This window comes from Crotalus tigris, unplaced genomic scaffold (genome assembly GCF_016545835.1).
Source record: "Crotalus tigris isolate CLP2741 ecotype Arizona unplaced genomic scaffold, ASM1654583v1 scf7180000017644.4837335, whole genome shotgun sequence".
Lineage (NCBI taxonomy): Eukaryota > Metazoa > Chordata > Lepidosauria > Squamata > Viperidae > Crotalus > Crotalus tigris.
The window spans coordinates 2,006,166-2,018,574 of record NW_024096536.1 but is presented as its reverse complement, the minus strand read 5'-3'; the positions used below and the strand labels follow the sequence as shown (position 1 = coordinate 2,018,574).

Here is a 12,409-nt window from a genome sequence, read left to right as displayed (position 1 = left end):
CGACCCACATATGTGGAATTAGGACAACTAGGACTGCCTGGGTTACTGTTATGCTGTCATGCGATGTTATGCTTTACAATTGCAGATTGCATTGCTTAGCAATGGCAGTTCTTGTCCCAAATGCAGTTGTGATTCAAGGACTACCTGAACATTTTTAAGGCATTCCAGTTTACCCACTTTGGCCTATGGGTTTCTAGCTTTCAGATACAAATATGGGTATACGGTAATATTCTTTTGATTCCTTTGGTTTTTGCATTTTTCTTTATCTGACCTTCTTGAATAGGCATCTTATTAAGTGTGTAGAAAATAGGCCTGCTGTCTTGAAGGTGGGTGTATGCAATTGTGCCATTAGGAATATCTACTTGAGGAACGGGTTTAATCTTATATATTTCTGATGGCTTGTGCATATTACAAAACAAACGGATGTTACTATTATGGTGCCTCATGGTGTGGACATAAGAATCCTATTAAGAGTTTTCTTAGAGGGAAATTCTATCTAGTCCTTTAATAGGAAATTTATTATATAAACTTTATTTAGGTAAGAGAAAATTATTTTAATATTAAGAGAATATAGAGTTTCCTGAGAAAGAAATCCATCAGGAATTGGAGGATGCATAGATTGCATTATCTAAATGATAGTATTGAGGACAAGTGACAACAATGGGCCATCCTGTTCAGAAGAGGAAAAAAGTATAAACTAGAGCAGCCAGACTACATCATCAAACATTTTGTTGAAAATTTGCTTTGTAGTTGGTCTCAAAGAATTACAGCCGCCTATTGCTTGTTTTTCCTTCACAGTTTCTCTCACAGCCAAGTTCTCCAGCTCCTCCTTCTCCACCCCATATGGACCTTGAGCAGCAGAAGCAGAGCCCTTCCTTCTTTGGCACTTTGCCACCACTGCTTCTCCCTGCCACCTCAGTTGCTATGAAAGAACCACCAGGCTATGAGGAGGCTGTGAAGCAGCAACCCAAGTCTTCTGAGGTGAGAATAACTGCTTTCCTGTGACAAATTAGGAAAGTACTTGGTACGCATCTATCCTTTTTGCAAATTATCTTAAAATTTTTGGAATTCCTATATTGGATCGATCCACTTTGCACCATTGAAGGTCACATTCTGCCATATTTCATATGTACTCTTCATACCAAAAAGGAAGATATGGGTAAAACTCTGGGTGAGCACATCACGTTTTATATTATTTGGCCACAGGGTGATGATTATAATGTATAAATTGCTGCATTACTATTAAATGTAATATATTAACAAACCTATTCCCTTTCTTTTTTTTAGGAGAATGGCTGCTCAAGTCAGCAAATGGATGATTTGTTTGATATTTTAATTGAACATGGAGGTATGAAGAGAGGATGGCTTCTATCATTCTGATGGCTTCTACTGCATTTAGCCCAATTGTTTAAAAGAGTGTGCCTATCAGCTTTATGTATCAAATCACAGAGGAAGGGCCATTCTTCCTTATAGCACTAGTGGAAAAGCCATAAAATACCCTTGGAGGCCCTTAGTGCCATCCACCCCCCTTCCCCCCTCTAAAATTCCATTGCTTGTTACCATGAGGCTGCTGGAGGAAGAATGAAGCAATCTGCAAGTACTCCAGTTCTTATGAAATTTAGGTTTCCCACATAATGCTGGTGCTAATGAAAGAGAAAGGGAAGAAAGGTTGTAAGGTGCAAACATAATGCCAGGGCTTTTTTTCTCATAGAATGCCCAGAACGGAGTTCCGGCACCTTTTTTGGATGAACCTTGTAGGGTAGGCAAGGCGGGTTGTATGATGTGTGTGTGAGTTCCGGCACTTTTTTTTTTTTTTTTTGGTAGAAAAAAAGCACTACATAATGCAATCAGTGTATGGAATCTGCAGAAGCTGTTGAGATCATACTGGGTCACATTTTGAGGTTTGATTCCTAATTCATGTGTGGGAACTGGGGGAAATAGATACCTGATGATTAGGGGCAATTAATAGAAACTTAGGTTTTCCCCAAAAGATGGAAAGCTGAACATTTGAGGTAAGTGATGGTGCCTTGAAGAAGCATAACAGGATGAAAGGGTGAGTGAGTGAGTGGAATGAGGAAATGGCTAATGGATGCATGAGAGAAAGCTTCACCTGTCACTGATATGAAATCACCATTATCTTCTGAAGGTGGTAAGGATGTATGTAATTCCTGAAGTGCTGCAATAGTGGTGAGTTAATGGCTATATCATTAGTGTTAGAGTACATGTAATAAGTAATTTACTTGTATTTTTTTTCCAACAGAGATTTCAGCTCAATTCAAAGAATCTCCCTCAGCAAAGAAAGATCCCACTGTTACCCCAAAATGCCTTTCTCCATCCAGTAATCATCATTCCTCAGAGCTTTGTCTGCAGGGGCCTGTGAGTCACCCAAGCTCTGTTAATCCACCAGGCAGACTGGAAGACTTCTTAGAGAGTACCACTGGCCTCTCTTTGTTGACGGCAGTCCCTGATGGAACCGAGCCCCTAATTGATCTCTACAGTGAGATGCTAAGCAGTTCAGCTATCCTGGACCAGCCATCATCACCTATGGACACATCAGAATTGCACTTTGCCCCTGAATCTGCTGGGGGACCAGGTTTGGACTTGGCAGAACCCAATTTGGACAGTATGGATTGGTTGGAGCTGTCAGGGGGGCCAGTGATGAGCCTTACACCCCTCAGTTCTGCAACCCCTAGCCTCTTTTCCACAGATTTCCTTGATGGACATGATTTGCAGCTGCACTGGGATTCTTGCTTATAACCTTTTGACCAAGTAAACTGAAGGGAGTACAGGTGGGTGTAGGAAATGAGCAAGAATTTAAGTAAACAGTGCATCTAATGAACCGTTTTTCTCCCCCCTTCCCAATTTTGACCAGTTTTTGTAAAGCTAGAGCCAAGGGCAAGTACCCAGGATGTTTTCTGAATGAAAATTCAATCTCAGGAAAGCTTCCACTTTTTCCAGTGGTTTGTCAAAATGTGGCTCTTTCCTCAAACATTTAGCAATTACATCAGAGTTCTATGAGTAATTGCAGATACTTCAACATAAAGGAGAAGTTGGAGCAGTTCTAGGCAAAGGATCCAGAAAAAATCATTGGCAAACACAGTTCTCCTTGCTGGAGATTAATCTGTCTAATTGGAAAGCATTAAAAAAAATTGGAAAAAGTTAATTTGTCCACACTGTAAAGATTTTCACTTAGAATATGACTCATTTGGGAAAGGAAATAGGGAATTAGGATGAATTCATACTGAAGTTTACAATCAGCTCGGAGGGTTACAGTCTAGTTAAAATAGCCTTTTTCTTGATAATGCTGTAGTATATGTGCTTCCTGCCTATTAAGAAAGCTAAATCCACATTATATGATAACTTAAGAGAACAGCTCTTGCTGTTTAACATTGTTCTGGATTGCCCCAATGTAAAATAAACAGAGGGCCAATTATTCTGGTTCTAGTATCTTACCAGCCAAGATTTGCAATGAATCAAGACCGTTGTACAAAGTACAGTGTTTTCAGCTTCCTGTAATTCTTTTAAAAAATTATTCTAATGGTTCCAGTTATGGAATATAGTGCTGTTTTGAGGAAATGGAGTTCTGAACTGACTGGTTGGCAGTCTAACATCAGCATTTGAGCTGTAAGCCCTGCTCTTCCTACTATTCATAGATTTATCGTGTTTCCCAGAAAATAAGACACAGACTTTTTTTTTTTTTTTTGCCTCCAAAAAGGCAGGTCTTATTTTCAGGGTGTGTATGTGTGTATCTTTTCCACTCACCTCCGGCACGGACAGTTCCACCCAACCAGCCCGCTTCTGCGGCCAATGGAGCAGCTTCATTCTGCAGTTGAGAATGGAGCTCCAGCCTGCACTTCGCAGTCAAAGGCCTTTCTGGAAGGCCTCTGACTGCAAAATGTAGGCCTGGGGACGCCACGGAAGAAGTGGGCTGGAGAGGAGACGCCTGGCTGCAAGATAAGAGTGCAGGGCATGTGGGCAGCTCCACACACTCCCACCGCTGCCCTAACTTGATTTTTAGGTGTGTGCCTTGCCCCGAACTAGGGCTTATATTTGTGGTAGGGCTTATATTAGGCCCACCCCCAAAAATCAAGTTAGGGCTTATTTTCAGGGTAGGTCTTACTTTTGGGGAAACACGGTAGCTGTCCTCCCTGTTTTTGCACAGAAAATATAGCTTCCTCTGTATTGACAGCTGGGTTCATAGGAAAGTAATCTATTGCATCGCTGCATTTAAAGCAGTTGTGGTTGTACCTCTCCTTGGATAGCTTGGCTGATTTTAACACTTTACATGATTCAATCAGTAAGAACCTTGAGGAACACACACATCAACTTTCTTCTAAAAAGGACATCATTTGGTATGGAGATGCATGTGCTATTACACAGAGGAAATTTACATAGCCATAATCCCTGCTACTGTGAAATGTGGTTGTAAATCCCAGTCTTTCCTCTTGAAACTTGGCTTTATTTTTTACCTAGTAAACTTGTACATATCTCTATAAAACTGTTCTAGAAAGCTAATGAAATTAATCGTTATTAGGTGATGCTTTCCTTTAGCTTCTCCTTTTTGTAAAACTGTTACAGAGCAACCATTTTAGGCTGGGGGTTGGAACACATACCTTGCCCTTAAACTACCAGTTTAACCTTTTTGCATATGCCATTAAATATTATTAGTCAATCTCCCTTTCTATAGAGAAGAATGTATAACTCATGGATCTGTTGGCATAAGCTTCTTCCCCACTAAAAGAGACTTCTCTAGTTTCACAGAATTCCAAAAACTCCTTTACTTCTGATTCTCTAACAGTTTATAGAGCCTATATCATCCTAATACCCGTCATGATGAAGAGCCTCATCTTGAAAAGTTAGTTGCGGTTATGTGACTAGCCAGAGTCCTAGAGTAGCTAACTGCAAGTAAAGCTGATTTCTGTAAAAATCTTTCTGCAGGAATCAGATTGTTAGAATTGCTGAATGTATTCATCTTTTATATTCTGCAGGACATGCAACCAATCATATAGATTAGTGGCTAGTTTGCAAAGATAGCTAGTTTTGGATAGTTTGGATAATAAAACTTGTATAACCTACATTAGGGCCATATCAGTGAGAGGGAGCAGTTAGATCAGTATGAGCATTTTGCATGTTCCCTCATTCTGAGAACAGTAAACAAGCTATCAAACAAGAGGACTTTATCTCAAAAGGTGCTATGACAACTGCCTGTCTCTGAAAGAAGAAACTATTCACCATAAGCAAATACAAAAATAAAATGAAAAGCTTTAACAGAACACTACTAATGAACTTAAAAGGCTTTTGAGATATTACTTATCATGGAAGGGGGAATTGGGATGTACATCAGAGTCCATTTTTCTCCAGTATATAAAGTAGTATCTGTCATTTATCCTCTCTAAAATTCTCCTTTTACTCCATACAGCAAATAAGAATTTGCCTCTAGTCTAAACATACACATTTTTCTGCTGAAAATCATATTTGAATAATATATATTTGATCAGCATGCACATTTTCTTCCTGTATCCATCTACAAAAATAATTAGCAACATAAGAAGGAGTCTTAAGCAGGGCTATTGGATTGACATAGAATGAACACGCAACTGGAAAAGGATATGTAATGAGACACTGGGGAAGGGTAAAGAATGATAAATCAAATTATTTTTTCATTTACAGATATTTGAAAAATCCATTTTATTAAAAAAATTGTTCTAGCATTTTTGTACATCTTATCTTTGGTCATGGCATTATCAATAACATGTATTTGCCATGGTGAAAATACAGACAGGCATTTAGCACATTAATAACACGGAACTAATTCACGGTATTGCTATTGACACAGAATTTAGGTGGCAAGTTTTTATCTACTACCAGCATTAGCTATACCTGTGTTTTATCTTACTTTTGAATATTTTGCCTCTGTTCCCATAAGTAGGAAGAGAAAGGGTGGAAAAAACTGTGATTGTAAGAGTACTATTTATGGAATTAAAAACACTGCATCTAGATATATAATTCATCCCTTTCATGGTATACAGTGTCTATAGAGATATAAGTACAAAAGTGTCCTGACCCACTCAGTAAGACTAATACTCTGTAGTTCATACGAAGAACAAGAACAACAGGCTAGTATATATAAAAGTTCGCTCCCATTTAGCCTGTCTTAGGCAGTTACAAAGATAAACAATCAATTTATAAGCCAAAAATGATACAGTCTTGATTAATCTTCATTTAATGGTTTGATTGTGCTCTCCACTAGTGCTCTTCATTTCTTGTATTTGGACTAATACAGATACCATGAAGCAAAGAGTATGCTTCTGCCCTGCACACTCTGCTCACACCCACAGATAGAAGCTGAAGTTATCCCCTGAGCCAGCTCAAGCCTGAATCCATTTCCCATTCTAGAGATATGTCAAAATATACATAAATTTCTGAATATAATATAGTTCTCTTGTAATAATTTAAAAAATGATCTAGGTAAAATAATTAAGCCTGGATCCCAGCTGAACAGAAAAAAGGACAGACTGCTATTGCAATTATTTTTTATAATACCCATGGCAGCCTCAATCACTGGGCAGTCTTTTTAGGCACTTTATGGCAGTACCAAAGCCATTTGTGCATATTAGCACCAAGAAAAAGAAAAAAAAAACCATTTCCATACTATCACGTTCTTAGTAAAGCGAGCTTGCATTTTTTGCATTGCAAAATAAAGCCTCTTCCATGAATGAGGCAAATTTCAACAGAACCTTTCCACCATCGCTCTGCTCTCCTGGACAGAAGAAATGTAATAACTGCTAGATGGTTACCTTGGGGGATCCTTCATTTTCTAGTTATGCCATTATTTTTTAATACATTTATGAGTCAGTAAAAGTGTTTGTTTTCAACAAGTACAGGGCCCAAGTGATATAAAGTCACATTTCTTTGTAGCCATAAGTTATGAAGTAAAGTAACACTACTAAAAACCTGGGTCACTTGAAATGCTCCTCCTGTTTGCTATTGAATGGGAAATCTGTGGCCCTTTAGAAGCCAACACTGCTCACCATTAGGTAGGCTACTTGGATTATAGTTCGCACTATGGGCAAACAACAGGATCTTCAATCCTCTTCTATAGCAAATTGCTGCCAAATGTTAATAGTAATTAGTAGAAGTTTACTGGAGGGAGGCAGGTTACAGAAAGATATGTAACACACAAAGGGCCAGAAAACTGCCTGGGAGAAGAGAGGATATATGTCAAACATTCATTTGCCATTCAAGAAGTCTAAACACTTGACTCATAAAGGAATCACCCATCTATGTCCCAGCTGAATAGATGATGTTTCACAAGCATGTCCTGAACACCTTCCTTCAGTGGTTTCTTCTCCTTCTCCTATAGAAAGCAAGCAAAGAGTTTATAAACAGTGTACAACCTTAGTGATTTTTGTTAATGTATGATTTGGGCCCTTCAGACAGTTGGTCCCCAAGAAAGAAAGGGTTTGAGGGCTAGGAAAAGAAGATGCAGTGACATGCACCTCCCACTCCTATCCAAGGCCAAGGATAGTAAGAAATTTCTGATTTGTGCTAAGAAATTCAGGTACAGTTTCAGAGTCACATACTCACCTCTCTTTTTGTTGGGAGTTCCCAGTCCTGAGAAAGGCTGAATGCAAATTTACTGAGAACCCTGTGATAGAATATACCCAGCAATTAGGATTTAAGATTCGTCTATATACAATATAGACAATGAAATTAGGTAACTGCTACACCAAGGGAAAAAAATTATTTTATCCCCTGCTAATTTTATACGTTTGCCCACTGGCAAAGAAATGATCAGTCTATAATTTTAATGGTAGGTTTATTTTAACAGTGATAGAAAGAATAACAACAAAAATCCAGAAAAACACATTTCAAAAAAGTTATAAATTGATTTGCGTTTTAAGGAGTGAGTTTTCTGGCTCCCAGGTATGTTTTATACAGGTAATGAGCTGAGATTAGGAGCACTCTTCTAAAGGGAGTGTTCCTAATCTCAATTTGTTACCTATATAAAAGACACCTGTCCACAGAAGCAATCAGATTCCAAACTCTCCACCATGGCCAAGACCAAAGATGGTGCAAGGATGTCAGGGATAGGATTGTAGACCTACATAAGGCTGGAATGGGCTACAAGAGTATTTCCAAGCAGCTTGGTGAGGAGGTGACAACAGTTGGTGTGATTAGTCGCAAATGGAAGAAACAAAATAACTGTCAATCTCCCTCGGTCTGAGGCTCCATGCAAGATATCTTGTGGAGTTTCAATGATCGTGAGAACTGAGGAATCAGCCCAGAACTACATGGGAGGATTTTGTCAATGATCTCAAGGCAGCTGGTACCCTAGTCAACCAAGAAAACAATTGGTAACACACTACACCGTGAAGGACTGAAATCCTGCAGCACCAGCAAGATCCCCCTGCTCAAGAAAGCACATGTACAGACCCATCTGAAGTTTGCCAATGAACATCTGAATGATTCAGAGGACAACTGGGTGAAAGTGTTGTAGTCAGATGAGACCAAAATCAAGCTCTTTGGCATCAACTCAACTTGCTGTTTTTGGAGGAGAAATTAAAAGATTTCCCAGTTGCAATGTATGGCTGTGAAAGTTGGACCATAAGAAAGGCTGAGCGCAAAAGAATTGAGGCCTTTGAAATATGGTGCTGGAGAAGACTCCTGCGAGTCCTCTGGACAGCAAGGCAATCAAACCGGTCAGTCCCAGAGATCAACTCTGATTGCTCTTTAGAAGGGCAGATCCTGAAGTTGAAACTTAAGTACTTTGGCCACCTAATGAGAAGGAAGGACTCACTAGACAAGAGCCTAATGCTGGGAAAGATTGAGGGCAATAGAAGAAGGGGACGACAGAGAATGAGGTGGCTGGATGGAGTCACTGAAGCAGTAGGCGTGAGCTCAAATGGACTCCATAAGATGGTAGAGGACAGGAAGACCGGGAGGAACGTTGTGTTGTGATTCCGTGCCAGCCTGTGCTCCCAACAGCTGAGTCTGAGGAATCTGAGGGGGAGGGGGAGGAGGCATTTGAAGGGCCATCAGGGGCAGAGGGAGGCTCTGATGAATTACAGGACTCACGGTTTGATGCAGAGCCTGGGCCCTCCAGTCGTGTTCCTGATGAAGCTCAGCTGTGTGAGGAGAATGAGTCAGACTCGGAGGACTCACACCTGATGGACTTGTTAATTGATGCTCGCACACGTCAATTAGCGAGAGTAAATCAGCAGCAGTCAATATGGCAACTCCAGAGTAAAAGAAGAAGGCAATGAGAGGCAACGCCTTGGGACTGCTGCATAAAAAGAGGAGGTGTGGGCGGTGCTGGTTGCTGAAGGCAACTGTTTGCAAAATACTTCTTGGAATCCTGGTCTGTTCGTCTTGCTTGTGACTACTCTTCTGTTTGCATCGTGTTTCCTGTGGACTATTTCCTTCATTTGGACTTGAGTTTTGCTGTTTGTGTTTCGGACTATTTGGCAGGTTTGTCACCCACATTAAAAGGGGTTTGTTTTGTTTTAAAGTCTCCAGCCTATTTTATCAGCAGAGGTTTGGTCCTTGTGCCTTTAACAAGCATGGCAATAGGCTGGGATAGAACACGTTGTCCATGGGGTCGGCGATGGGTTGGACACAACTTTGCAATTAACAATAACAATCAATCAACCTCTGCCATTCATGGGGAATGCCCAGCAGCTCCCTTTTAACTTTATCTAAATTAACTGAATTTAGATAAAATTAATTACAATGGAAGGGAAGGGAGCAGAGTGCAAATGGGGAGGTATGGGGTCTGACTAATCCACTAACCACTTCAAAAATGCCATTCCCCCCTTGGGACCCCAGGCCAGCTGGCAGAGCCAAGTCTTCAAGCCCTTTCAGAAGGTCAGAAGGGTGGGTCAGAACTTACGGGGGGGGGGAGGATGTTTCAGAAGGCGGGTGCCACAGCAGTAAAAACTCTTCTCTTGGACCCTCCCAGTCGAAATTCCTTGAGCGACGGGGTCTGCAGCATGCCTCCTCTGTTGGTGCAGGTGGGGCAAGCTAATCTTGTTGCGATGAGCCAGTCCCTCAGATAACCTGGACCCATGCTATGAAGGGCATTATAGATAATGACCAACACTTTGACTTGAACCAGGAAGCAAATTGGCAACCAATGCAGCTCGTGGAACAGCAATGTAACATGGACCATCCTAGAGGCCCCAAGAACTGCCCATGCAGCTGCATTCCGCACCTGCTGAAGCTTCTGGATACTTTTCAAGGGTAGCCCCATATACAACACATTGCAGCAGTCCAACTGAGTGATGATCAGGGCTTGAGTGACTGTGTGTAGGAACTCCTGATTCAAGAAAGGCACAACTGGTGTGCAACATCGTGTTGTGCAAGGACTCTCCTAACCAGGACTCCCATCTGCTCATTAAGAGTTGTGAATCCAGGAGAACCCCCACATTGTGCACTGGGTCTGTCTGGCATAGTGCCACCTCATCTAGAACTACATCCATCTCATTCTTGTCAGAAGTCATTGACAAGTACGACTAATGTTGCTTCTCTTCATAACTGGGCCTGAATACTGTCTTGAAGGGGTTCAGACAATCCGTTTCATCCATGATCCTTTGAAGCGGCCATGCAACCACATTCTCTATCATCTTCCCTAAAAAGGGAAGGTGGGAGACTAGACAGAAATTGTCTAGATGAGATCAAGAGATTTTTTTTTTTGAGGAAGTGAACCAGGGCCTCCTTCAAAGGTCCCAGAAACATCCCCTCCTTCAGTGAATTTATCTCTGCTTGAACTCACCTACCTGTCACATCCTGGACACTTTCACCAGCCAGCAGGGACAGGGAACTAATTGACAGGTGCTTGCAATGACAGCATTGAGGACCCTGTCCACTTCATCAGGTCTAACAGGATCGAACAGGATCTGTGTTTCCAGATAACTGAGCAAGACTTTTATCCAGACATCTCTAATGGATCTTCACTGTATGGATGGATGGATTCCAATTGGGAAGGAATCCAAGCGATTTTGTCAAGTGTTCTACAAATTCCTCTGCATGGCCCTGAAGATGATCACACAAGCCCTCCTGTCCCAGAAAGGACCAAGTAATCCCAAACAGGGTCATCGGGTGACACCTACAGACGCAATAAGAGCAGAGAAATAAAGGTGTTTCGCTGCTCTTACAGTCACAAGATAGGCAGTAGATCATGTCCAATTAGATTCATCTCTCGTTTTCTTCCAGCAGCACTGTAGGTGTCTCTTGGCCCCCTTTGGAACATTCAGCTCCTCCTGAACCATGGGAAGTGTTAGGAGTGAAGGGTCAAGAGAGGCAGCATAATCCTGTCCAAAGCATCAGATGCCCTTTGGTCCCAGGACGTAACCAGAGTTTCACCAGGACTGTGCAGCAAGGTCCTCTGGATATCCCCTAGTTCCCTCTGAATCCCATTCAGGTCATCAGTCACTGAGAAGGGCAGCATAAGAGAATCTCAAGGACATCAGAGTGTGAGATATTTAAACAATATACTTACCTCCATTGCATCAAATTGGTATGAATTTATTTCGATAAGAGTGCAGTTTCCAGAAAACACAATCTGGCAGTACAGTAATATGGGAGGCAGAAAAAAAATTGCACTTACCTGAGCTCACACTTGATCTGTACCCAGCCAGGACTGCGCAGAAATGACCAGGGATGGAACCATTTCTCCACTGACTGCAGACTTGAGCAAAGTACCTCAAGCCACAGGTGTAGCACCTGCTCACTGAAAATCAAGTTATAAATCAAGTTACACGTTCCATCATATTAGGCAATATGGATAACAGGTGAAAAAAGAAATCTTGTTCCTCATTAGTTTATTTTTTTTGCAATTCTATGCAACTTACAATAACAGAGTCCTGAAATGATTAGAACCAAGTGCCATATTTTTTAGAGCAGCCATGCAAATAACTCATGTATGGAATCTCCACCCACTACAATCTACAGCCAGAATTCATGAATTCTAAACTAACGAATTTATTCTGAGTAACATAACTGACCATGAAAACAGACTAATGTGAATCACCTCCACTGTCAAGTTACATATTAATTGCTTTTGAGGAGAAGCCCAGATACAGGGCAATATCTCCTCCCCTTGAGAAGGTGCTTTGGCACATGGTATCCATGGACTCCTAGATTCCCTTGGCCCTATTTCCAAGATATGCAAACTGAAATCTTCTAGCACACAGAGCCTGGGAATATCCATCACTAGCTCAGCTATCAGATTCAGGAGCCTCAGAAGGAGGGGGTGGGGGTGGGGGGAAGAGACCACAAAAGCTCTCAGCCTGTCACTGGTACCCATCTTCTCATAAAGAACTTCAAATCTGGCCATGTGGAACAGGGCATCTAGTTATTACAAGAGTCTTGGGCATATCAATACTGTCCTCCTCCTTTGCCTTGAAGT

The 12,409-nt window shown here is 41.3% G+C and overlaps 2 protein-coding genes across 9 annotated transcripts in view; one reads left to right on the top strand and one right to left on the bottom strand.

The window, feature by feature from the left end:
- Window positions 1-5,278, top strand: part of MRTFA (myocardin related transcription factor A) — a 94,709-nt gene extending 89,431 nt beyond the window's left edge. For 5 of the 6 annotated variants that reach the window (XM_039335528.1, XM_039335529.1, XM_039335527.1 and 2 more), the window contains 3 exons: window positions 799-981; window positions 1,288-1,348; window positions 2,261-5,278. In XM_039335528.1, coding sequence (XP_039191462.1) covers window positions 799-981; window positions 1,288-1,348; window positions 2,261-2,757 — 741 coding nt within the window. In that variant the 3' untranslated portion in view covers window positions 2,758-5,278. Of the gene's footprint in view, window positions 1-796; window positions 982-1,287; window positions 1,349-2,260 lie in introns of those variants that run through there. The other variant, XR_005555793.1, reaches the window with a different exon arrangement.
- A 377-nt stretch (window positions 5,279-5,655) lies between these two features.
- SGSM3 (small G protein signaling modulator 3) overlaps window positions 5,656-12,409 on the bottom strand; it is a 30,946-nt gene continuing 24,192 nt past the window's right edge. For 2 of the 3 annotated variants that reach the window (XM_039335533.1, XM_039335534.1), the window contains exons 20-22: window positions 11,609-11,731; window positions 7,588-7,648; window positions 7,274-7,357 (exon numbers count right to left, since the gene is read on the bottom strand). In XM_039335533.1, the coding sequence (XP_039191467.1) occupies window positions 7,274-7,357; window positions 7,588-7,648; window positions 11,609-11,731 (268 nt within the window). Of the gene's footprint in view, window positions 7,358-7,587; window positions 7,649-11,608; window positions 11,732-12,409 lie in introns of all 3 variants that reach the window. The other variant, XM_039335532.1, reaches the window with a different exon arrangement.